General features: G+C 54.4%; 8 protein-coding genes across 8 annotated transcripts; 3 read left to right on the plus strand and 5 right to left on the minus strand.

The window, feature by feature from the left end:
• Positions 1 to 977: 977 nt before the first annotated feature.
• G647_06243 (uncharacterized protein) lies at positions 978 to 2,522 on the minus strand (the record flags this gene model as incomplete). Its single annotated transcript, XM_008730565.1, has 1 exon — positions 978 to 2,522. One exon carries the CDS (start codon positions 2,520 to 2,522, stop codon positions 978 to 980), a length of 1,545 nt encoding a protein of 514 aa, XP_008728787.1.
• Positions 2,523 to 5,796: 3,274 nt separating this feature from the next.
• G647_06244 (polynucleotide kinase 3'-phosphatase) lies at positions 5,797 to 8,040 on the minus strand (the record flags this gene model as incomplete). The annotated part of the gene is made up of 8 exons (XM_008730566.1): positions 5,797 to 5,862; positions 5,956 to 6,072; positions 6,193 to 6,338; positions 6,705 to 6,765; positions 6,879 to 6,955; positions 7,045 to 7,268; positions 7,317 to 7,917; positions 7,965 to 8,040. The coding sequence occupies 8 exons, from the start codon at positions 8,038 to 8,040 to the stop codon at positions 5,797 to 5,799; spliced, it is 1,368 nt and encodes a 455-aa protein (XP_008728788.1).
• A 297-nt stretch (positions 8,041 to 8,337) lies between these two features.
• On the minus strand, positions 8,338 to 9,207 carry G647_06245 (uncharacterized protein; the record flags this gene model as incomplete). The annotated part of the gene is made up of 2 exons (XM_008730567.1): positions 8,338 to 8,680; positions 8,732 to 9,207. 2 exons carry the CDS (start codon positions 9,205 to 9,207, stop codon positions 8,338 to 8,340), a joined length of 819 nt encoding a protein of 272 aa, XP_008728789.1.
• An 810-nt stretch (positions 9,208 to 10,017) lies between these two features.
• G647_06246 (uncharacterized protein) lies at positions 10,018 to 10,492 on the plus strand (the record flags this gene model as incomplete). The annotated part of the gene is made up of 2 exons (XM_008730568.1): positions 10,018 to 10,096; positions 10,152 to 10,492. The coding sequence occupies 2 exons, from the start codon at positions 10,018 to 10,020 to the stop codon at positions 10,490 to 10,492; spliced, it is 420 nt and encodes a 139-aa protein (XP_008728790.1).
• Positions 10,493 to 10,960: 468 nt separating this feature from the next.
• On the minus strand, positions 10,961 to 12,571 carry G647_06247 (uncharacterized protein; the record flags this gene model as incomplete). Its single annotated transcript, XM_008730569.1, has 1 exon — positions 10,961 to 12,571. One exon carries the CDS (start codon positions 12,569 to 12,571, stop codon positions 10,961 to 10,963), a length of 1,611 nt encoding a protein of 536 aa, XP_008728791.1.
• Positions 12,572 to 14,366: 1,795 nt separating this feature from the next.
• On the plus strand, positions 14,367 to 15,448 carry G647_06248 (uncharacterized protein; the record flags this gene model as incomplete). Its single annotated transcript, XM_008730570.1, has 2 exons — positions 14,367 to 15,169; positions 15,244 to 15,448. 2 exons carry the CDS (start codon positions 14,367 to 14,369, stop codon positions 15,446 to 15,448), a joined length of 1,008 nt encoding a protein of 335 aa, XP_008728792.1.
• A 2,400-nt stretch (positions 15,449 to 17,848) lies between these two features.
• Positions 17,849 to 19,774, plus strand: G647_06249 (uncharacterized protein; the record flags this gene model as incomplete). The annotated part of the gene is made up of 1 exon (XM_008730571.1): positions 17,849 to 19,774. The coding sequence occupies one exon, from the start codon at positions 17,849 to 17,851 to the stop codon at positions 19,772 to 19,774; it is 1,926 nt and encodes a 641-aa protein (XP_008728793.1).
• A 1,160-nt stretch (positions 19,775 to 20,934) lies between these two features.
• Positions 20,935 to 23,129, minus strand: G647_06250 (uncharacterized protein; the record flags this gene model as incomplete). The annotated part of the gene is made up of 5 exons (XM_008730572.1): positions 20,935 to 21,865; positions 21,909 to 22,278; positions 22,345 to 22,546; positions 22,600 to 22,798; positions 22,858 to 23,129. The coding sequence occupies 5 exons, from the start codon at positions 23,127 to 23,129 to the stop codon at positions 20,935 to 20,937; spliced, it is 1,974 nt and encodes a 657-aa protein (XP_008728794.1).
• Between the last annotated feature and the right edge of the window lie 269 nt (positions 23,130 to 23,398).

Here is a 23,398-nt window from a genome sequence, read left to right on the forward strand (position 1 = left end):
TCAAGGCACCGTGGTGCTGAGTGAACCGTGTGCAGTGTGTTGTATATTTCTATCTCCTGAAGTACGTAGCTATGAAGTGTCCGAAAGGATAACTCAATTATGAACTATGGTCACGTGAAATGCACGTGATGCCCGCCACAGCCTGGGAAGGACAGCCTTTTTTAAAACACGGGCAAGAGCTTCAATGATCATCTCAACTACTCCGTACTGCTAAAGTACAAATTAGCTTGCCTGTAAGAATTATATGCGTGATGCTCATCGACATCGCGCCTTGTGGATGCAATTCTTTAGTTCAAGTTTTGTCTCATTTCACACTCTGCTGCATCTCATCTCATCTACTTGTCAATGGCAGCATCTACCTGGCCATCTATCTCACTGCGCTCAACCCCCTCTATATCCATCCAAGATAGCAAAGCCCGACTGCGCTAACATGCATCCATCTCAATCCTCTGGCGAGGTCGCAGATGTATGAAAGCCGCCATTTAGTGGTAGCAATAGAAACTATGTCCCGGCCGGCTCCGAGCTCCGAGCCTGGGAGATTTTCTGGCCTTGAACACCATACGTTGAGTACTCACGAGTGTATGCTCGCGAGTCGCTTTACTTCGCTGTGCTGAAGTCTGCAAGTCATGATCATATATGCGCGCTCAATCGCGGATAAAATCATTTCGTCAAAGGAGTGTAGGTCGTAAGGGTCGTGGAAATAATCGACATCATACCCGAATTCAGTGTAGGTGGTGATGTGTCACTGGGAGAAGATATACATAACGTATTGTTGGCAGGGGGGATTGCTCCCGAACTCGAGGTCTTTGGGACCGCGAGGTCATCTTGATTCGTTTTGTTGGTGCCTATCTCTCGACAACTCCAGCCGTAATATTGCGATGATGAGGTCGTCGTTCTGTATGGTCCGAGAGAACTGGGGTACATGTCGAAAGGAGAAACTTGTGTACATTGATAAGAGAGCAGGTACGCGTCTCAGCTCAGTTATGAAAAATGTCTGAGAGGAATCTGATCAGATTGCGCTTGTGAGGTGACAGAGGTGGACTCTTTGCTCCGAGGTTCTTGTCGTGGTCAGTGGTGAGAATCCGTGGCCGAGCAACAGACATAGGTCCGACGATCTCGCCGTCGCCGAGCTCTGGAAATTTGCCGCTTTTGTCGTCAATGAGAGGAACAACCAGCTTGGTCAATGGCTTCTCGAGGACGGCGCTAGATGCAGTCGAGTCCTGCATCTCCGAGTCCCCGTCGCTCAAGCGAGCGAGAACGGGAGCCATGGCAGTTCTCATGAGATCATGTTGCCGTTGCCAGACATTGTCGATAGAAGCCCATTTTTCCTCGGTCAACTTGTAGACTTTGGAGGTAGACCCATAATGCTCGACAGTTCTGGCGATATGCTTCGCATAATTCGTCCGGGCTTGATCCCAGTTTTTACGGTATTCGGTGTACGAGTCCAGGTCGAACACGTCGGGGACATATGGCTCCGGGTGGATCGTGAAGTTGGCGTGACCAAGTCTTGCATCCCATGGGTCGGAAGCATCCTCGAGGAGTTGCATCGAAGGAATGTCGCAAAAGGGAGAGTTCGTCAGGGTGTTTGTGCGGGACCTGCTGTGCATCGAAACCATCGAGGGTCTCGTGGACAGGGGAGGCGACGGCAGACATGACAGGGGCGTATCCAGAGACGGCAGGGAGGTCACTAGTGCCGTGGTGGGAGCAATCGCAGGTGACTGGAGTGGTGAATGGATGGGCTCGTCTTTCTTGCCAAGCTCGGAAAGAAGAGGTGGGAGCAGAGGCGTTGTGGCTTGCCCTGGCTCTGCCACGTCCTCCTCTGGTCTTCGCACAATGTCTATAGGCGCGGCCTCAGCTGAGAATGAGCAGTCATTCACGTACGGCAAGGTCGGCGATGAAGGCAGTCCACCCTCGTGCTTGGAAATGGCACTGAGAGCCGGACTTCGTACTTGTGAAGAGCCCAGGGATCCTGAGCGAGAAGCAGGTGAGCTGTGGTGCGTGACGATCGACAGTTGAGGACCGGCAGCAGATCGATTCTTCCACCGTCGTGACAGAGAACTGAACCTGCCGCCCAAGCGATTGCCGTGACTCGTGAGTGGTTGCTCCATCGACCTCCTTCTCTTTGGCTGACGGCGCCCCGGGCTAAGCAACCAGTTATCGGTTTCGCCCAAGCTCCAAACCGGGTCTGCAGGAGTCGTGGTAGGGGACGGGTGACCGTAGTCATTGGAGAGAGCCTTGTCGTAATAACTCCAGTCACATGTCCCGTCATTGACCAGGGTGTAGCCGTCAAACTCGTCCTTCTCATGGGGCTCTTCTGTGACGTCCTCCAGTCTTTTCGCCGCGCCGAACATGTCGAGCGAGTCTCGCGGAACAGGCGAGGACGCGATCGAAGAACCGGAGCCTCGCGAAGAATGGCCTTTCGAGAACAGTGATTGAGTGGGCGAGGACTGACTGACTGAGGAGGCGGCAGAGTGACTGCTGCGCGTGGGCGCATCAGAGGGATATACAGCTGTGTGCTCCATAGTGGCTCGAAGATCAGAAACGCGATTATTCTTGAAGTGCGGTTAGAGGAAATCGAGTGAGTGCCTGGGATCATGCCCGAGGAAGATGACAAGAATCGAAGACACGACTGAGACTGGAGTCCGGAGCGCGGTCACAGCTCGAGCGTTGCGCGCATGACGGATTGGTGGAGTGCGCTTGCGTGAATGTCTTTTTGCTGAGGTCGACCCAGCAAACGTGTCGCGGCCCAAACAGTGAAGCCAGGGCAGTGCTGGCCGCTGGTGACGGCTGACTGGTCAGATGGAGGCAGAACAGCTGGTCTCGTTTGCCAGTCAGTCAACGGGTGCCATCTGTAAGAGAGGTGTCGACAACTCAGCCAGGCACAACACAGGTCACAGTGAGCAGAAGAGTGTGAGTGGCCGGACGTTGGAAAGAAAATCTTGGGCAACGCTTGTGCTCAACCAATCCTTCGCCGCCCGGTCGGTCGGTTTGGGCGGGGGTGCCACTAACTCAAGACCCTGGCTCGTTGGCTCCGGGGCTCCCCAAGCCTGGCGAACTCAACAACCGACGCCCCCCGGGCAGGGATGCCGCGTTGACAGCGCCCCAAGACAGGGAAAGCTTCAAGCCAAGGGCAAAGGCCTCGAATCAGCGGCACGACGGAGAGCGCCCATGCGTCATGGCTAAGAAACACAGAAGCAGCGACGCCGGAAGAGTTTCGCGCAATAACACCTGCCTACCTTTTCAACGGTCTTGATACTGATTTGGCTCTCCAATCACTCTTCCTCCTCCCAGCGGCTTGTGTTGGTGGTTGTCCAGTGAGGAATGATGCCGTGTTTGCCAACCTCTGCCGAAGCGTGTCCAGTTTCCCTCGGTCAATGACTGAAGTGGGTGAATCACTGTTGGAAATTCGAAAAACGGCTTGCGGGGCATATGTAGAATAAGCGAGAAAGGTTGAGAAGGGAGCTGGCTTTGCTGGCTGTGTTGGCTTCCTTTGCGACATGTCTGAGCTTTTGTGCCATCTCTACATAGTAGAAATCTTTCCAAGGCGTGGGATGTGCCCTGCAAGCTCATATGAGCCTTTCTGTGACTCGTTGCGCGGTGCTTCAAATCTACCTTTGCACAGCTTGGCCCCCTTGCTTGCTGTGGCAGCATCCTTGTCAACAAGACAGAATATCACAAGTCAGAGTGTGAATGGTCCTTGGTGGTGCACTGCCGGAGTCCAAGGCAGCTTCCTACCTGGTACAATGACCGGGTTGTTGCATAGATTCTCTTTTACCACAGCAATCTCTTCCCCGTCCTAGTGGCTGAGGCCATTCGTGTGGCGCCTCTCACAGCAGCATGAAGAGATGCATTTGGGGGTTCGGACCCGCTGTATGTATCGCACCTGTCTGCTGTCTGTCCGTGCTCTGGCATGGCGCTTGTGCAGTCTGCCGTGCCGCTTCCTGCTTCCGCCCGTCATGAAGGCTCGTCGTGCTGCCAGGCACTGCAGGCCCACAGTCAACCACCATGCAGGAACGGTATCAGATATACACGGGCGAGCAAACATCGCACCCCGTCACCCTCCATCACTGCGAATGCAGCTTATCGACCTGCCCAAAGCGGTCATGTTCCCGTCCGGCGCTGCTACTCTGCTCCATCACCCGCGGTACGGAGTAGCGATGAAAAGCTTGCGGCACATGGCAAACTTTGCCATGTTTAAGACGGCCCTAGTGCTCGAAAGCTACCATTCTGATGGGTTCCGAGAGGCGTGCATAGCAACACCTTTTTTTGTGTCCACGTCTCCGCTTCCTTCGGCCCCATCACACGCTTGAGGGGGAAAATTCAACAGCTATAGAAAATAAAAATATTTGGTCTCAGCCGTTTCGGCCCAGCAGAATCTCTGCCAACAAACACTTATGCTAGGAGCCGAAGCCAGCCAAGGTTCAAAACGTGGGTGACGGCGGGCTTTGTCGCCATTTCTTTCCTCCACGCCACCCTCCGCGCGAAATCGGGACGATTAGAGCGACCGGGGCTTCTCACACCAGGATGCGCCTGTCCACTTGGCAACGCCTTTCGGCTAGGAGCCGGCCTCCCAAGGGTCAAGGGTGGCAGTCTTTTCTCAGCCTATACGACGTGCAGCTGATTCTAGGTACGAGTAATACCCCCCCGGCTCAGGAACAAGCACACCCCAGCAGTGAGCCGTGCACAATAGTCCGTGGCGCGAGGTTGCATAACGTCATGAAGAATGCCGGCATCGTAACGACTGCGCCAGTGGTGGAGACTCCATCCGCTGGGAACGTGCGGATTTTCAAAAATGGGTGAACATGTAGCGAGTTTCCAGGCATGGGAGATTTTGGCGATAGCTCGCGTAGAATTCGATCCCCAAGCCATCGGCGCTACTACTTGTGTAGATCGCGGGCGACTAGCCATATGGTCAATAGATTGTCCATTGTTCATGCGTCTGCTTTCGGCGCTTTCAGCCGGCAACCCCTGTATTGGCCTTCAACCACGGCTCTCACAAACACACCGGCTGTTGAAAGAGTTGGGGAACTTTGCAATCGGTGTTGTTCCACCAAGCCGACAACTTGTTTGAGCCGCGAAGGTGTCCACGCATCAGTCCGTGCCGAGCGAGTCCAGAGGGGAACGTTCCCGACCCTCACGCTCAGGGCTGTTTGGATCTAGCGCCCGAGGCGAAGATCAAGAAGAGGATTTTGTGTCTGCCTGTGGCTGTCGTCGAAGCACGAAAGAGTGGCACAGTGGCGAGGCTACTCACGGAAATGATACTCAATCGACTTGGATGAACGTTGGCCAGAATGATCATTCAGCTGGTCCTGTGAGTCATTCCAATACCATGCCTCTTTGCCTGTCTGGTTACTTCGCCCAACCTTGCTCCAATATGCGCGGATTGCATGGCCGTCTCCAATGAGCGTATGATTAAGGATAATCGCTTGCGAGCAATATGCGGCACTCCATGGCGGACATCCTCGAGTGACCATAGGGTGCCACGTAGTCAGGACACGGTCAAAAGTGCTTCCGTGGAGTGGACGATTGGAAGTCAGCGTTGCTGCCCTGCACAGCGCGCAAGGTCAAGCGAACTCCGCCTTCAGCCATGCGTGAAAAGTTTTTATCCTGGATGCTTTCCCGGCCAAGTCGTACCTCGACAAAAGGCCCAGGTGTTAACACTAATACTTATCGTTCGTGCACATGGCCATAGGGGAGGCTGTCACGGCGAGCCTGTCTGCAGCCTAACCCCTTCGTAAAGTCAGCCGGCTCACACTGGTCGAAGCCGGAACGATGCGATCTTCTTGGGAGTATCAATCACGTTGAATATTTCGATACCCAGTATCTCGACCAGAGCTTCCTTTGCTCGTCGGTGCCCTTAAACTATATGCCAAATCTGGTGAGCAAGTACCGTGCCAGCACCGTGGGTGCACTGAACGAGGCGACATCGCCCAGAGACGAGACGATCTAACATACCTCAAAATCGACCTTGTAGATATCTTGGAAGCCTTCATCAAGGGTAGGTTCCTGGAGTCTTTGTAGGAAAGAGCGGAATGCGATGCCGGGAAGTTGAGATCGATTCTCAGGGTTCATCTGGTCGCAGAGGAGAGAGAGTCAATGTTGTTTCTCTACGCAGCAAGGCCGCAGCGAGTGTGGTGGACAGATGAAGTAACGGCTTGGGGTTGGTTGAGAGCATGAAGAATGGGTACCTACTATATCTGGATTCAGGGCTCTGGCGGCATCATTATGCTCCGCAAGGCGTGTCGAGGCTGTGAAACGCACACAGCGGATAGGGACGTTAAATTCGCGGGCGAGTTTGACCCAGTGCGATCGGGTTTCAATGTTCGCGTTGGTATTATCTGTCACATAGGAGTCAATTTGTGAGCAAGTTCAAGGCTGCACAGGCGCAATGAGCAAGGAGACACAACGAGAGGGGGTCTGACACGTCGGATAGCGGGGAAAGGGCCAAAACATGGAGGTGATTGAATCTGGGGAAAGAGTCCAACAAAGGCGGTAAAGGAGCAACCGTGTAATGTTGTACAAGAGCGACATCGCATTGGTGCCAGAGGTGTAGAGGCATGGCACATCATCAAGACCCATTCGTCCGTGTGTCAACTTTCGCGTAGCCTGCGTATCACTGCAGTAGGCCAGGGGGGGGATCCAAATCAAAAGGTTGCTCTCTGGGGAAACGCAGGGTTCAGAGGCCACAAGGACATTGAACATACCTATTGCCACGGACGCCCCTGATTCCAGAAGCTCCCTCGCTCTCTTGATGCATTTGTCGCGCTAGATCAAAATAGCATTGTCTCAGCTTTCGACCTTTACTCCGTGGAGGTCCGCACATGCAGAGGGCGGGGAAGTGGGTTCTCTGTGTGACAACTATCTGGGAGCAAACTCACTGTCTTCAATATGTCCTGGTTGACGCGCTCATAGCCGAGGGGTTGGAGGACGTCCCAAAAGAATGTGCTCTTCCCAGCTGGTGGATCCCGGTTAGCCTGCATGCACGTCAAGAGCACAACTTCTCTAATAACGAAACAGCATGCAGTAGGTAGTGGAGAAGCTTACCGCCAGGGCTTCCGCAAAAGATGACCATGTCTTGTTTGCTGTCCTTGGTGAAGGGTGCAGATACAGCAGCACCTGCTGCACCATTTGTGGTGGGCTCAGCGGCTTGGATGGACTGGAGATATCTACTGGGCTCGAAGACGTGGTCGTATGGCTCCGGGGGCGCATTGAGGAAATATTCGTCCGGTGTCTGGAACTTGATGCCTATGTTGGCCGCAAGGTCTCTGCTGTCGGTGAGCATTCGAACTGGGCCATGAAATGATGGCGAGGAATACCTGTCGGACGTAGCATGATCCTTTCTCCGCTTATCGGTCTTCTCTCTACCAGCAGCATCACCGATATAGAATGACTTCGTCATATCGACAGCCCCCTCGGCTCGTAGATCGTAATCCCCTAAGACGGCCTCCCACATACCAATCCGCGGTTTCCGATATTTGTCCTGGCCCGTTGCGGCATAGACACTGATCGGCAAGTCCAGCTGGTGGAGGACAGCACTGAGCTGGCTCTTAAAGTTGGTGAGGCTCGCCATGTCCTTTTGCAGTAATTTCTTGTTGTCTTTCAGGCTGACCGTAGACTGGTTGCTGAGAATAACGACGAGGTAGCCTTCATCGTGGAGAGACTTCAGTCTGCCAGGCACAGATGCATCCCACCATTTCCAGCTGGTGGCAGACCTGTGCCATGTTTTCCCCTGGTTAGGAACGATAAGCGTATCATCAAGATCGAAGGCAGCGATCTTCACAGGCAAGGTACGCTGTTGAGGCGACGGGTTGGATGCGTCATATCTGCCAATGACGAGGCTGTTCTCAACAGTCCGCCAAACAATTTTCTCTGGCTCTTTTTGTGAGGCCGGTTTGAAGAAACTGGCCACCGCCCTGTCTACAAGATGTTAGCGTTACAGAATATGGACTTGCTCGCAGCCATACTTGTGGTGGTGGATTCGATCTTGCGTTTGACAAGAGGCGGTGATATGGAACCTGCTGGAGGCGCGGATCGTTTCATAGTGTGGAACAGATTGAGGACAGAAGCATCAGGGTGAAGCCGGGAGGGAGACGGGATGGCGTACGGAAGACGACCTGGCGTAACGAGCCATAGACGGGGAGCCAGATTCAATTGTCAGGGAGGGAGGCTTCTTAGATGATGGTGTGTGCAGGTTTCCTTCCTCGAAATCAATCATCAGATGAGACTCAACGGAGTCTGAAGTTCAGGCTCCAACGCGCCAAACCGCGTCAAAAGACGGTCATTTCATTAATCACGAGAGTCACGTGGCGGGCCCTTTGTCGGCCACGCTGCCTCTCTTCAGTTTCTACGTGAGACCGCAGGAAGTCTAGTATCCAGTGCCAGCCTATCCCCCGGCGTGAGATCAACAGCCTGCTTCAACGCCTCTTTGATACCCAGTAGTTGTCGGGTTGCTCTGTCCTTGAGCTCTGGGTTATTTCCATCAGTGATATCGATCGATGCCTGGACAATGTAGCTGCCGGATCGGTCCAGTTCAGGTAGCTCGTCGATGTTGGAGATGAATGAGTTGTCGGAGACAGCCTTTCCTGCCTCGACTTCAGGTAGGCGCAAGACCTTGTGAACCAAGATGGTGGTGTCGTTTTCATAGAACCTCGAGCCAACGACCACGTAGCGAGACACGTATCTGCCATGATAATCAGCCGTCAATCTTGGGTGAAGAGCCCGGAGCGCCTACTCGAAACCAAAATTGTCCAGAAATCGAATGAGGTTGCCCTCCTCCATCGGCGTCCTAGACACCATCCTCGAACTCACAGATTGCTTTCCAGGCTCAGGAGTGTCCCTAAAATCAAGCGACCACCGCACTGTCGAAACCTTTGCCTCAGCACTAGTATCGGCGTCCGTCATGGTCACATCTTCATTTTCTGTCCGTGTCGCTTTCTTCTCGGGTAACACCTCTCCAACGAGGTGGACATAGTATAGCCCAGCATTGAGCATGTGCTTGACCCGTTGAAGGTCCTGCTGTTGCTGCGAGGCCAGGTTGGATGCACCAATAGATTGCACCAGGTCGAGTCCAAAGGGTTGCCGAGCTTTGAAGACAAGCTGGATCTCGCGTACATCTTGCGGCTGCATGCGAGTGAAGCCAGCCAATTGCTGGAGCATTCGATGGTGGTCGTCCCTCCGGACTTGACCGTAGAGCGCCAACTGGTGCATGGTACCTGACTTCGGAATCTACCCGGAGACGTTCCTGGGCGATTCCTGCCCACGTTGAGATGTCGCAATCGAGGTTCGGATCTTCGCTGTTGGAACGGGCATAAAAGTGCGTTAGATCCCCGCGTATCACGAGACACATCAGCTGAGCGACGGATTCTCGCCGAAGGACATAATTAACATCGAAAAGTCGAGGTTGCCGGATGGCGGCTCGCGCGTTAACGGACTCTGCCGAAGCTCATTTTCGTTGTCACGGGGCAATGCGCGAGGGTGTGTCTGTCACCTAACGTTCGGATGTGGGCTTTCACCCGAGAAGAGCATGTATTGGGCTCCACCGTTCGATGAAAGAGAGTTGAGAGAGTCGTGCCAGAAGCGGTAAAATGATGCAGCGCCGCTAGTGAAGCTTTGCGCGTGTCTCCGTTGTGCCGACATGGACGGCAAAGGTCCAAGCTATCGAAAGCCCTCTATCGTACTCCGTAATTATTATTGAACTACCGATCTCTCTCCACGAGCGTGAGCCACAGTCTCTCCCCCTTTCTCGGACCCGATCAGTCCTCCTCTCTACACAGTACGTGCGCTGCAAAGAGTGTCCGCAAAGCTCCCATGCCCCTCCGCATCCAGTAGCCCTCATCGCGAAAAGCGCCCCGACGCACAAAGAGCTAGCTCGACAGATACAATCATAGAAGGCCTCCAACTCGACCGGGAAGCTTGAAATCTGGACGCACGCCCATCGGCTAGAGCTCCAGATCTGTTTACCTTTGCCTCAGCCGCCCTCCGTGGGAGCTTGACCAGCACACCCAACGATCACCCATCATGCGCCCCTCGCTCATCCTGCGGGCAGCCCACCAAAGGACGCCGCTCATAAAGTTTCTGGGGAAGAGAACGCCGCCCAGTATGTTTACAGGTCCGTTTAAGATATAGTCGACTACTGACAAAGGTTCTGGCAGAATCAGTAGACCACACCCCTCACGCCCACCCAGCCTCGCCCACAGATTCCCTACCCGAAAGCTTCGCATCGTACCGATCGAAAGCTCAGCAGCATGGCCCGCTGCGAGGAGGTAACGGCAACGGAGGCGGCGGTCCTACACCATCCTTCTCTGCACCTACCACCAGCTCTATGACATACGGCCGCATTGGCGGCCATGCCGGCCGGTCACTGGGTCCGGTTGAACCTGAGAAAGGGGAGTTCTTTGACCGGGACGAACTGCCCAAGCGGTTCCGGCGGACGCCCTGGTCGGAAGAAGAGATTGAAGCGGTGACCAGTGGAGGGGCCAGTATGTTTGCTTGAAGATAATTCTCAATCGTGCCACGGGGAATTGAGCAACCTCTTTCTCATCTCTGAAGTGAGTATAATGAGACAGATATGATTGGAGCTTGGAGATCGGTGGCCCTCCACCAAAGCTTACGAGCAGCTGTACAGGCTCTAGGACCCGGATAGAGGTTTAAGTTTACACAGTTTATTGCACATATGAAAAGATTCGTGTCTCCTACCAGCGTCCTTATACGGTTGACGATTCTGAAAATTCAGTGTTTGCACAATCTTTGGGGAAGGACTATAAATATCCCAAGACATTCCGCCTCCTCTCCTCGTGGTGAAGGAAACAGAATATGACCACTTCGGACCCAGCAGCGACCTTTGACCGGACACTTCGGTACCGCAAACTAGAACCCATCCGCTCGTTAGACCAAAGTCCAGACGTTTGTGGCCATAAAACTTGCAAGCGAGTTTTCACACGGAGAACAAGCATACTGTTCATCACGACACTTCCTCCCATTGAATAAAAGCCTTGCTCTCCAACCACTTCCCAAACCAAACAACGCGGTCGTCGATCCTAGAGAACCAGTCCGCACACCATAGCACAACAAAGGTGGTGACCAACATGCCCGGCAAGCCAGACCAGTAGCCCTCGCCAAAGTGAGCCACGCGAAAAGGTTCTACCACCTGCTCATAGAATGTCCAGTTCACAATGTCGTGCATGACGTACACGCCAAAGGAGATATCGCCGAGATATTGCGAGAACGACCATTCAAAAGGGATCTGCAGCATGCGGCAGTTATCCAGCCCAAATACGAGCAACGTAGCCCCGATGCTGAGCCAGAAATACTCGCCCAAGTCAACGGGGTACCATGTCGGGATGGCGAGGCTGAGGTAGTCATACGGGAAAGGGCCTTGGTATGACCAGCCGTCCTTGGGTTGGCCAAAGAGGAAGAGCGCCGCAATGACCAGGAGGGTGCAGCTGATCTTGCGGATAACTGAATCCTTTCTCTTCCCTGGGGTGAACGTCTGATTCGTGGGAGAGGAAGAGGAGGATTGAGGGGCTTCGTTGTTGGTTGTCCCTTGCTGTTGTTGTTGATGCTGGTGCAGTTCCTCTTGCGGAAGCTGTCTCTTGGATCGCAGCCGCTCCGGATGGCGATCGAACTGCAAATCCGCGATGAGCATGCCGATCAGGAACAGCGCCGCGTAGATAGTACCCCAGTAGTAGCAGAGGAGGATGAGGACAGCGCAGCAAATCCGCCGGCCCCGGGTTGACAAGTATGCGGCTACAGCACAGAATGAGAAGAGGACAATGCTGCCCCTGAACTCGACGGGGATCGTCCACATCGGATCCAAATATTTCGTGCGGAACACCTCCATGTACCACCAGCCCTTGATATCAGCAAAGGGGTTGCTGGCCGAGAGGAAGTCCCTGAACCAATCCCACATTTGGGCGGGGAACGAATCCAGGGTCAAATCCCATCGACACCAGCGGAAATGGGACAGGATGGCCACGATCAATGAGCCGATGCCCGTGGGGATGAAGAGGCGGAACCATCTTCTGAAGGTCGAGGACGCCAGAGCCCTCAGAAGGCCCGGCTGCTGGTTCCGAATCATCGTGAGAAGGCGGTAGCTGAGAACGTAGCCCGAAATGATGAAGAAGACCTCGACCATCGCTCGTCCATTGAGAAAGCCGCTGAATACGAACTGGTTGAAGAGCCAAGTTCTGTTGTAGTACATGTGGAACCGGAAGACCAGAAGAGCAGCCCAGCCTCTCAACGCATCCAGGTAAGCGGTGGGGTGCAAATCCCTCTTCATCTTCAGTCCTCCAGGTTGTAGGAATCGCGGCAGAGCAGCGACGAAATAGGCGAAGGCGCATGAGGCAGCCGTCTTTGCATCCGGCATGTCTTCTCTGGACCATCGATTCCACCTTAGAGTGGGTTGCCATCTTGATGGGCTCGCTCGCCACCCGGGGATATGATACCACTTGGGCAGTATAGCGGGTTCTGGGACCTTTTCGAGATCTATGTCGGAAAGCTCAGGGTCGTCTGTGTGGGTACCCACGTCGTCGCTGGTGCTGTTCTCGTCCACCAGAGGTATGTATTGCGCCATTGTAATCTATTGGTTTAGAACAAGGCTTGGAACACCAATATGTTAGCAAGAAACAAGGGCGGTAGATAGCGTGTAGCATTGATTGTAAACGACAAACTGGTCTTTGGAAATGGGAGTTGTCGAGGGGCTAGTATGCTTAACCCTTGCCTACCCTTGCTGGGGTCGCATTCCAAGCTATGCCCAGCGATGCTTGGGTCGTCTTCGATGCCATGGCCCACCAATACGCGTCTCGCGACGAGCGTGCAACTCGTAGCTTTTAGCGAATGTGTTAACAGGCCCGGACCCAATAAAGACACGTGGCTGACTTGCGCGCAGGAATGCTGAATGTCCTTGCTGCAGTCATCTAAATCACGGCACCTAGGCGTCGAATGACGTCTGTGACGACAGCCGCGTCCGTAAATCACGGTGGCCAGAGGTCCTGAGAATTGCATAATTCGGAAGGCCAGCTGAAGTTGAGTTTGCGGTCGATGTTTGGGCCAAGCTCACGTTCCTCGGTCATTGCCAGGTACCTCGCACGACATCTCTCGGATGAGACTCGCTTGGATGAGACTCGCTTGGATCGAGCCGCGGGTGTTCCGCTTGGTTAAGAGCGTGTAGTTGATTCAGTAGCACCTGTATGTCATGAAAGATACGGCATGACAGCCCTCGTTGACTGCTCTCGAAGGGGACGCTACGAGGCACGAGAGTTAAATGTCTCGATTTACGGATGTTCACCATCAGGTCAGATGCTGCTCCGTACGAGTCGACCTCGTACCTCGTTCCCCAGTACGGAGTACGGAGTACGAGGTACGCGAATCGTCATTGCCAGATGCAGTCTTTCGCAAGAGAAGCAGGAGCCGTTGTTGTACTGGACAAACTCCGGTCAGCAAGTTTACCAGACGAACAAGGAGACGCAACGATCTCAGTTCAAGGACCATCCGTACGGAGGTTGAATATTTGAGGACCCTCGGTACGGACGTGAATTCTCCCGACCGCCAAGCGCCTTTTGTGATCGGTGAACAACATCGGGGGTGGTCGGCCTGCAGCGAGCGGCAGCAACAAACACGGCACAGGTCAAGAAGGCATGTACGGAATACTGAGTATGGTTATCGCGCCCGACAGACAGGCAGCTTTATCGCGATTGGCAAATCCCATGGGCAACACATGCAGCCTTGCCCGACGACGCTGGCATATCGCCCTGCCCATGTTAACCCGTTTTGGGCCGTTCTTGCGAGATCACTCCCGTCACCAAGCTGGTGTATTCCATCTTCCCGTCCCAATGGCCCGCTCAAGCATGGAAGCTCTGGCTATTCATGCGAGGCGGGCATCAAACCACGAGGCGCCGGTTCCCACTTGGTTGACGCGGTATGGCAGTTTGTTCGAGACTGAATATTTTCATTTGTCGGCTAGCCGTCATGACTCCTCTCTCCCAATTCAGCCTCACGTATCCGTATCATCGCAACGCGCGCCCTTTTCTGGCTCTGAAACATGGAGACTGCCTACAACCGCCGGGTTACGGGCTGCTCAGCCGACGCATGTGGTACACGAGGTACCTGAATACGCATACAATGGACCGTTCCAGAGGAGGCAAAGCCTTGTCTGGTCGAGGCACGGGTGAATCACTGTTCCGGTTTTAATGGCTGCCTGATTGTCCACAAGTCCCTGCCAATACAAATAGGTGAGTGTCCGTGTCACAGTTGAGCGATGGTGGTTTCTTCATAGAAATCCATTCAACGCCGACGTTGTCGATGTCCCTCCCTCCCCAGCCCCATACGCGGATAAATCTGTTTCTGCTATCATTTCACTGACGCCGGCGATGGCCCAACCCAACAATGCGACCTTCTACCTCCCCCTCAGCAACTGCACCGAAGTGACACCACGATGTCCGGTCGAGCATTCTATCTATGGATATTATCCCAGCGTCGGCGCGAATGCATTTTTCGTTGCAGTCTTCGCCATGTGCGGCGCCTTTCAACTCCTCTTCGGCATCCGCTACAAGACTTGGACATACCTGGTCGCCATGCTGCTGGCCTGCGCTGACCAGGCGCTTGGCTATGTTGGCCGCGTCATTCTCCATCACAATCCTTTCGACGAGATCGGATTCCAGATTCAGATCTGCTGTCTGATTCTGGGTCCTGCATTCAACTCGGCAGCCATCTACCTCGTCCTCAAGCACATCACCCTCTGCTTCGGTTCAGAGTTCTCCCGCATCAACCCAAAGTGGTACACATGGATCTTCATCACTGGTGATTTGGTCTCCCTGGTTCTGCAGGCGATCGGAGGCGGCATGGCAGCCACGGCCAACGACAACCAATCCCAACAGGACACGGGTGACAACCTGATGATGGCCGGTATTGCTTTCCAAGTCGTGACGTTATTCTTCTTCGGCACCGCAGCATCCTGGTATGTCTTTCGACGATGGAAAGCTCAAAATGTACCCTTCACGCCTGAGGCCGTACATTTCCTTGGGAGTACCAAGTTCCGCCTCTTTGTGTATGGTTTTGTCCTGGCGTACGTGGCGATTGTTGTTCGATGCATCTACCGTATCGTCGAGATGGCTGGTGGCTGGGCGAACCCCGTGATGCAATTTGAACCCGCCTTTATTGCTCTTGATGGATGGTAAGTCCAGCCGCATTCCGCGCCCGACTTGATTGGCCGTTTGGTTCCAAGCTGACCATACTGCCCGGCCACAGCATGGTAATAATCGCCACACTCGTGCAGACAGTCTTCCATCCTGGCTTTTGCTTCCCCCGACTTTCGAGCGCGTACATTCCGCCGCCATCAACATCGACCGTTCCAGTCGCCGCCAAAGACTCTATGGGCGCAAGCATGCCGCCCACTCCGCCCAGTGAGGCCGTGGAGACGCAGATGGAAAAGGGTTCCCGACAATATGTTTGAGTGGTGTTGAACTTGGTGCGATCATCACATTTTCATAGTCCGCCTTCGCGAGAGGACACAAAGAGGGTATCACACAAGCAGTGGCCAATCAGGTGGAGCAGATCGCCGTCGCGAATGGTTATAGTAGGCCGTGTCAGGATGCTCAGAGCTGATGCAATCGCGGGTCGTGTGGAAAAGTATGCGTGAGATACCAGTTATTCCTAGAGGCCTCTCCCGCGTTCGAGGCAGGCCAGCGCATACCGTTACGTAGATCCGAGATGCACACCATAGAGTTGTTTTCAGCGACGCGTACCTCGATTAGAAGAAGAACTTGCCTGGAATCATCAAAGTGACTCTCTCGACGGTCACGTTCTGGCTTGTGAATCGCGACTTCCGCCGGCTTTGTCGCTTCCCCACCTTCCAGTCTTCGATGATGACGAGGGCGTGTCGACATTCGTAGCGCGGCTCGTTGGTGACTGTTGTGCGTGAGGTTGTCCAGAAGGCAGAAAATGGTATGCGCGATTCGTGTGACGCGGGGTTGCTTTCGTCACGCGCAATGCTTCCATATCATCGCACGTTTCTCGCACTTCATCAACAACAGCACGAGCTTGTCTATGCATGTGCGCATTGCTGTACTGTGTACCGTGTACCTGGCTAAGCCGATCTGGAGGATAAAGTCCAATCAACCCGATCACTATTGATGCACAAGATCGCTCACCTGCAGACCGCGTCCTTGGCATGAGCAGTGATCGAGTCATTGCTCGGGTCAACGCCGCCAAGCAGCTTGGAGCGGTGCGAACGCCACGTGCGTCGTATTGAAGCTGCAGCCGGGATGCTCACCTTGCTTCATGGGGCCGTCAGCCCCTATTCACGACTGCCAGTACCTCGTGGATGGAGCTGTCCCAGCAGTGGGAAGCTTAGCCAGCAGCTCCCTCAGCAAAGTGCAGCCTTCGGGCCGTCGCCTCGAGGCTCAAATTCCAAGCCATACTGTGCACCCAGCAGGGGGCTAAGCGAGCTGTCCCGTTTCTCCACAGGGTTCGATGATGAGTCGATTCTCCATCTGGATACTTTCTACCGCCCCCTGACGGATCATGGCCGATCGCCCTTCTGTCACGGTCTCCAAGGGCCATTCCGGGCCTTGTCGCGGAGCTCTAGTTGAGCTCCAACCCTTGCCTTGCTTCGTGACTCTCAAGGACGGCAGCTCGTTGATACAGACTCACAGTCCTCCTCTCGCAATGGCCCCTGCATGGCTGTCCCGCCCTGACAGATCACTAACCTTCTTCCCCGCGACATGAACAAACTCTGAAGAGCCGACAAAGTCAAAATTGCATCCTGCCGAAGTTCCAGCCCACCATCGGCTGCAAGCCACATGGAAAGAGGACGGCTGCGAGCTCATTTGGTTGACACCCCTTGTTCTGTTCCCAGGCACAACCGTGCTCTTAAATCGCAGTACCACGGCATCTGCTGAATTCTGCGCCAGAAATGCCGAGCAAGTATTCACACGGCGTCGTACTGGCGACATACTCCAGTCGTGGTATCATCGCCTCGCCAAATGACGAACAACTGGATTATCTGAGCTCACATGGGCTTGATTCGCCTACCCCTTTAACTCATCAACCAGCTGTCACGGCAAGAAGAAGAGCTCCTTCGGCTCCACCGACTCACAATCATTGGTCGTTACCGCATGAATCGAACAGGGCGTCAAAGTCATGGAGAAATCGTTTCAGCACTCCCTCAATGAGCGAAACGGCTTGTCGCCAACTTCGAAATGGAGCAGCGGACGGCCCTCAGACTCTCAGTGAACCTCACGATCTCACTCCCAGATCTAGGCCGCGTACTCTCATTGTCGACAGCGATGAGGACAACGTAGAGAACGACACCGGGAGCCAGAATTTGTTGGCTTGTGCACCGATTTCCCCAGCAGCGAGTGCGCCGATGGACGCTCGTCTATCGTTCCCTTTCCGCCTGGCTTCCCCAACCTTGAGTCCGATGCGGCGGCCACAATCTTCGCCGGGTGCGTGTGGCTGGCCTGCCGGTGCTGGCATAGGTCTCACGAAACTGGCACGGAAGCATGTCCCGTCTCTGCCTCCGCAGAAGTACGAACTAGAGAGTGATCTAGGCGATCAAGCTCGATCTCCCAAACGACACAGCTTTAATCCACATACCTCAACAGGGTCTCAGAGCGACGATTCCCCTGAGCGACTCCTTTCTATTCATGAGTTCGTAGGTTTTCCAGCGCAGCACCTCAAACCACGAGGACACGTTACGGTGGAGGAAGCTGGAGCACCCAGCACAGAACAAGCTTCCTCATCCATTCTGGGCACAGCATCATCTTCATCTAGAGCTGGATTCGTATCGCCGGACCTCCCAGCATCTCCCACCAGTCCGTATGTCAGACGTGACCATGTCAGCTTCATTGACATGTCCGAAGATGAGGATGATGGCAATACCTGGAACGAACATCATCTTGAGCCCATTGCAGAAGCGAAGTCTGTCTCTGCCTTGACACCACAGGCTGGTGCCCAGAGGCATAACATCCTCGATTTGACAGAAGAAGAGCCGCTCGAAACCAACGACAAGCAATTTACTGTCCCTAGCCCCGCAACGCGACAGGACGACGCCAACCCCCACTCAAGTCCGAATCAGCAGAACGAATCTGTGGAAGAAGCATACTACGGTGGCTCCGATGATAGTACTGAAGGGCCGGTGTTGTCTTTCGCAGTTCTGTCCCGTTCGCTGGCACCTGTGGACCCTGTTGGACATGATGACATGGCAACTCCGCAAAACACTGCAGTAATGGTATCCAACCAGGACAGCCCCAACACTCATGAAGTAACTACGCCTGTCAAGCCTGACTTCTCTCACTTCCTGGACGCCGAGGAGCTGGGTGACCCGATGGACGGCCCTCCGACCGATATCTACCTGAGGAACCACTATTATCAGCCCTTCGACAAGGATGTTTTGAGCGACGGTGTCACACCCAAGGCTACGCCCTCGACTTCGCCTCAGCTGGTTCGAGATAACGACAGACCCTCCAGGCCATCCACACCAGTCAGGCAACGGACCGTCTCTGTCGGGAGTGGTGAGCACAATGGGACAATAACGGTGGGATGCGGTGCATGTGCTGGTGGTGAAATGGGACCACTGTCGCCCACTGGTTCGACTACATCTACGCAGCAGGCTTGTGAGAGACACATTCAAAAGCTCAAGTCCGAAGAAGAAATGAGAATGCAGATTCCCACACCGATTCCATCACCGGCTGCGTACAGAGGCCGGCACAAGCTGACAGGCTGGCAATCAAGACCCGCGACACAAACCAGCATCGCTCTCTCTAACATCGGCATGCCCTCGGTTGTGCGGTCACCGCACCAGAAGAAGCCGAAGCCGAAGCCGAAGCCGAAGCAGAAGCAGAAGCAGAAGCAGAAGCACGTGGACGATCCGCCGTCACAGAAAACGACAAACCCGCAGCAAAAGCAGGACCCCGTAAAGTGGTCCAGGAGATGGTGGCGAGACTCTCACTCCCGGGCTGCCAGTATTTCGACCCCAGCCAATCCAAGTGGTGACGTTACCGCTGTGGCTGCCGGGATTGACAGCGAAGATGAAAGCAGTGAGAGGGGGACGCTCCCGATCGCGCCGTTCTACGCAGATCTTTCTTGTTCTGAATTTGGACCGCCATCCAGGTCCGTGACACCAAGACCTCAAACCGCCAACTGGAGGCCACCCCAGCCAGCGACAGCGTGTCGGAATCTCCTGACCGTGTTCGACGACATTTCCATAGACAACATTATAGAGTCAGAACCCGATCTCCCTGTCTCGTACGCCGACCTAGACGATCTCGCCGAGCGGACGCCACAATGGGACGAAGACGAAGACCAAGACGAAGACGGGGAAGAAGAGTACCACGACGTTCCGGACTGGGACCTCGACGCTGCCCTCCCTCCACCCGATATATCCCGCCACCCGCTCGACAGAGGTAGCCCACGGTCCACCAGAACCGATCCACGCCGTCTATCCTCCCTGACGAGTCGATCATGGAGGACGAAGATGAAGACGAAACGGATGTCAATGCCAGACCATCTCGCGGACACAACGCTGCGTTTTCTGGAGGAAGAGTCACGAAGTGGTCTTCAGCCAAGAAGACAGAGACCATATGCTGTTGTGGCAGGCGTAGGTGCCAGCGCCAGCGCCAGCGCCGGTGCGCGTCCAGGCCCAGGCCCCGGCCAACCCACCGGCATCGCTCGACTCGAGGCCATAATGGAACGGGCGGAGGAAGAGGCGCGAGCGAACCGAAAGAAGAAGAAGAAGGGCATGAGAGGTCTTTGGCGCAGGTTCACGCGAAGGGTTTGAGTCAAGTTCGGATCGAGTCGAGTCGACAGAGAGAATCCGTGTTCCTTCTTCCTGGAATCGGCCCCAAGGGCTGAGCCGAGTTTCTTTGTTCCTGGCTACTGTAGCTATGTACCTAATCATTACCTACAGTCCTCCGTACGTATAATTAATATACCTCGTTCGATATACGGAGTAATTACGCATGTACACAGTATATGCAGAAAGTCTGACCCGTAACGCACAAGTAATCAACGTCAGAACTGGTGGAAGCAGGAAACGCGCAACTCTTCGACGTGAGCGATACTCCCGTACTTCTGCATTCTGTACAGGACTCCGGCATAGTGTCAAAGGCGGATTCTCGATGTACTCCGTACATAACACCACACCAGCGTCATACGTGCAATCAATTTTCTCACATTATTAGCTATTACTATCCTATCCGTCTGGTTTTGCTTTGCATGGTCCACTAGCTGGGTACTTTTGTTGCAACGCTTCTGCTTCACAATGGTGTGCCTTTATCTCCTTCTCAAACACGTGATTACCGACTCAAAACTGGAACGGAAGATCAGGAGCTGGGACAAATGACCAATGTTCCACAGAAAACTCCCATGCTCAGTGTAGCACACGCAGGGAGGAACAGGAGAAAAGCTGATAAGCCGTCCCATTCCTCCACGAAGCCCGCTTTCTTTTTCCGTTTCCAGCCACTAACAACTCGCTGTCGGGGGTATCTCTCTTCTCATAAGGACAAGACTTGCTGAGGTGGGTATCTGTACTTGAAAGCGCAACCAAAACATAATCCCTGTATAACTCAAAAAACAAAGCGAAACAAACAGTTTCGATCTAGCAAAGTGCGTGGGGTATCCTGGAAACAAAACAAAACAATCACGAAAAATGAGCGGTGTCCGAGTTTGTCGTCAATGAGTCGCACGAGATCTGGGTATCTCAAAATCAAGATGGAGAGCCGAGAAGGACCGGCGCCGACCGGATCCGACCATATCGCGCTACCTCGCATTCACGAGGCCAGAGAGACGAGAAGGGCTGCGAGGAGGTACTGCTGGAGGAGTGCTGTAAGTCTTCTCGTCCCACCACTTCTCGAACTCAACTGGGCTAGCTGCTCGAGAAAGTCCAGATGGGTGCGACAGAGATGTGCGTGGAGTCTTGTCTCTGGCCTCGTTGGACCTTCAAGCTGTCGCCTTGACCTCAGGCACCGTTGTCGCGACAGGTTCTGGGGTCGAATGGATAGGCTCGGCAGTGACTGGCTCAGCTGGTGTGGGCTCGGTAGTGTCAGTAACAGCGGCCGGGGTCTCAGATGTGGAGGTGGTGGCTTCGGTTGATGCGGTAGCTGGCGCAGTTGTCTCGGCCGGAGTCTTCTCCTTAGCGCCATCAGACTTGATCGCTTTGCTAGCGCGACGGACCAGTTGACCGATGAACTTGCCTCCTGGGAGAGGAGACTTTTCACGCTTGGGCTCGGCGACAGTATCATCAGCCTCCGTCGTCTCCGGCTGCTTCTTGTTGAAGAAGAGGGAAGTGCGACGCTTGTTGTCACGGACAGGACGTTCCTCGGTGGTAGGAGCGGAAGTCTCGGTCGAGGGTTCGGTGGTGACGGCCTGGTGAGCGCTGACGGGCTCGGCAGGATCGGCGCTGGCGGCGGCAACAGGATCTTGAGCGATAGCCTCTCCCGCTTTGTCTTCCTTGGTCTCTTCCTTAACATCCTTCTTGCCCTCGAGCTTAGCTTCGGTCTTCTTGATGAAGCCTAGCAAACCACCCTTCTTGTCGGTCTTCGGGGCGGCGGTTGTCTCAGCCGCTGTAGGCTCCTTGGCAGCCTCCTCGGCAGCAAGGGGTGTGGCGACTGTGTCGACCGGGGCGGTTACGGCGGCGGTGTCGATTGGCTTGTTCTCGATGGGCTCTTCAAGTTTGGGAGCGGTCTCCGAGACTGGGGGAACATCGCTGGTTGCCACAGCTTCCTTCTCAGATTTCTCGGCAGTTGGGCTGGCCATGCGGTTCTTGAACAGAGAGCCGAAGACAGACCCGCGCTTACCCTTCTTCTCGACAGGGCTGGAATCTTCCTTCTCTTCCTTCTTGTCGGAGGTGGTCACGGCAGCTGGGACTTGGCTCGGGTTAGCACCAAGGAACATCACGGGAAGAAATAGAAGACTTACCAGCAGCGACAGCGGCAGCTTCTGCAGCATCCACAGCTTTGCCGGTTTCTTTGGTTTCCTTGGCCTCCTCTTTCTTCTCGGCGGCTTCGGCCTTCTTCTCTTCCTTTATCTCCTTCTTGGCCTCGGCCTTCTCTTCCTTCTTCTCGGCAGCATGTTCATCCTTTTTGCCGAGAAGGTTGCCAAAGATGCTACCACGCTTGCGGGACTGGGATCGCTCGGTATTATTGGGCTTGGCAACTTCATCGGTGTCGCTGGTAGTAGCCGCCGCCTCTGCAGCAGTCGCAGCATCAACCGACTTTTTGGGTTCCTTGGATTTGGAGCGGGAAGTTTTGACGGCAGCTGCAGCCGAGCCCAATGCAGGTTTAGCTAAAGGTGCGTTAGCCGACGATCACGAGTGGACCTGATGGCCGTCAACAATGACGCATTGCTTACAGAATTCCTCGAGATTCTTCTTGTAGCTGTCGCGCCCGGTGATCTCGTCCTTCAATCCTTTGGTCTCCTCGATGATCTTCTCAACGGCGAGAATCCAGCTGTCACGTTCCTTGGAGGTGGCAGCCTCGAAACGGTGTTGGTGAGCGCCAGCCTTGAATGAGAATTGGTTGAACCCTTCCTTGGTGACGGTAGAAGCGTCGGTCTGGCGTTGCTGTCAGTAATGTTTCTTGTTAGCCTGCCTGTTGATCGGCTTACCAGATTGATGATACCAGCAGGGGTAGCTTTGTCTTCGACACGCTTGGAGTAGAAGAGCAGGCCTTTTCCAGTCTCACGTGCCCACGCAGCATCGGAGTGTTTGGTATCAGCCTTCTCGGAACGCAAGAAGTTGGTCAAGGATTCGGCCGTGGACGGCTCTTCTTGGAGCCAAAAGTAGTGTTTTGTGAAAATGAATTTCCTACATCCAACAAGTTAGCAACAGGAGTCTGAGAGCTACACATGGTTGCTGGGACAGACTTGAAGAAAGTGGGTTCTTTGTATCCCAGGACGCCTTCTGACGCAGGGAAAACATCGACAACAGCCTCATCCTTCTTCGGCTCCTCGGTGGTGGCGGCAGCAGCAGCAACGACCGGCTCTTCTGTCTCGGCGGGTGTAGTCTCAATGGGCTCGGCGGGAGCCGGGACAGTTGTATCTGCGGGAGCAGTCGAGGCCTCTGGCTGTTCAGGCAGAGTCTTGGGGACCTCGACGACAGGTGTCTCCTCAACAGGCTTGGGGGCTTCGACAGACATGGTGCTGGTCTAGGATGGTATGTGGATGTGTATGAGGATGCAGGGAACTGCTGCCGGTATGTGTTGAAGATGGCAAGAAAGTTTGGGGGATTCGAGAGAGAGAGTGCGAAGTGTACTTCAAGGACAAGAGAAATGTCCTGTGGGCTTTGACTGATTGAGGGTAGGGGACAAAGGACCAATCGCAAGAGGGACCACTACGCGTTCCGCGGGCAGTCACGTTCCGGGCAAGAAGTGATTAAGAAGAATCTTGGGTGGAAGCAGGAAGGGGA

This window comes from Cladophialophora carrionii (genome assembly GCF_000365165.1).
Source record: "Cladophialophora carrionii CBS 160.54 unplaced genomic scaffold supercont1.5, whole genome shotgun sequence".
Classification (NCBI taxonomy): Eukaryota; Fungi; Ascomycota; class Eurotiomycetes; order Chaetothyriales; family Herpotrichiellaceae; genus Cladophialophora; species Cladophialophora carrionii.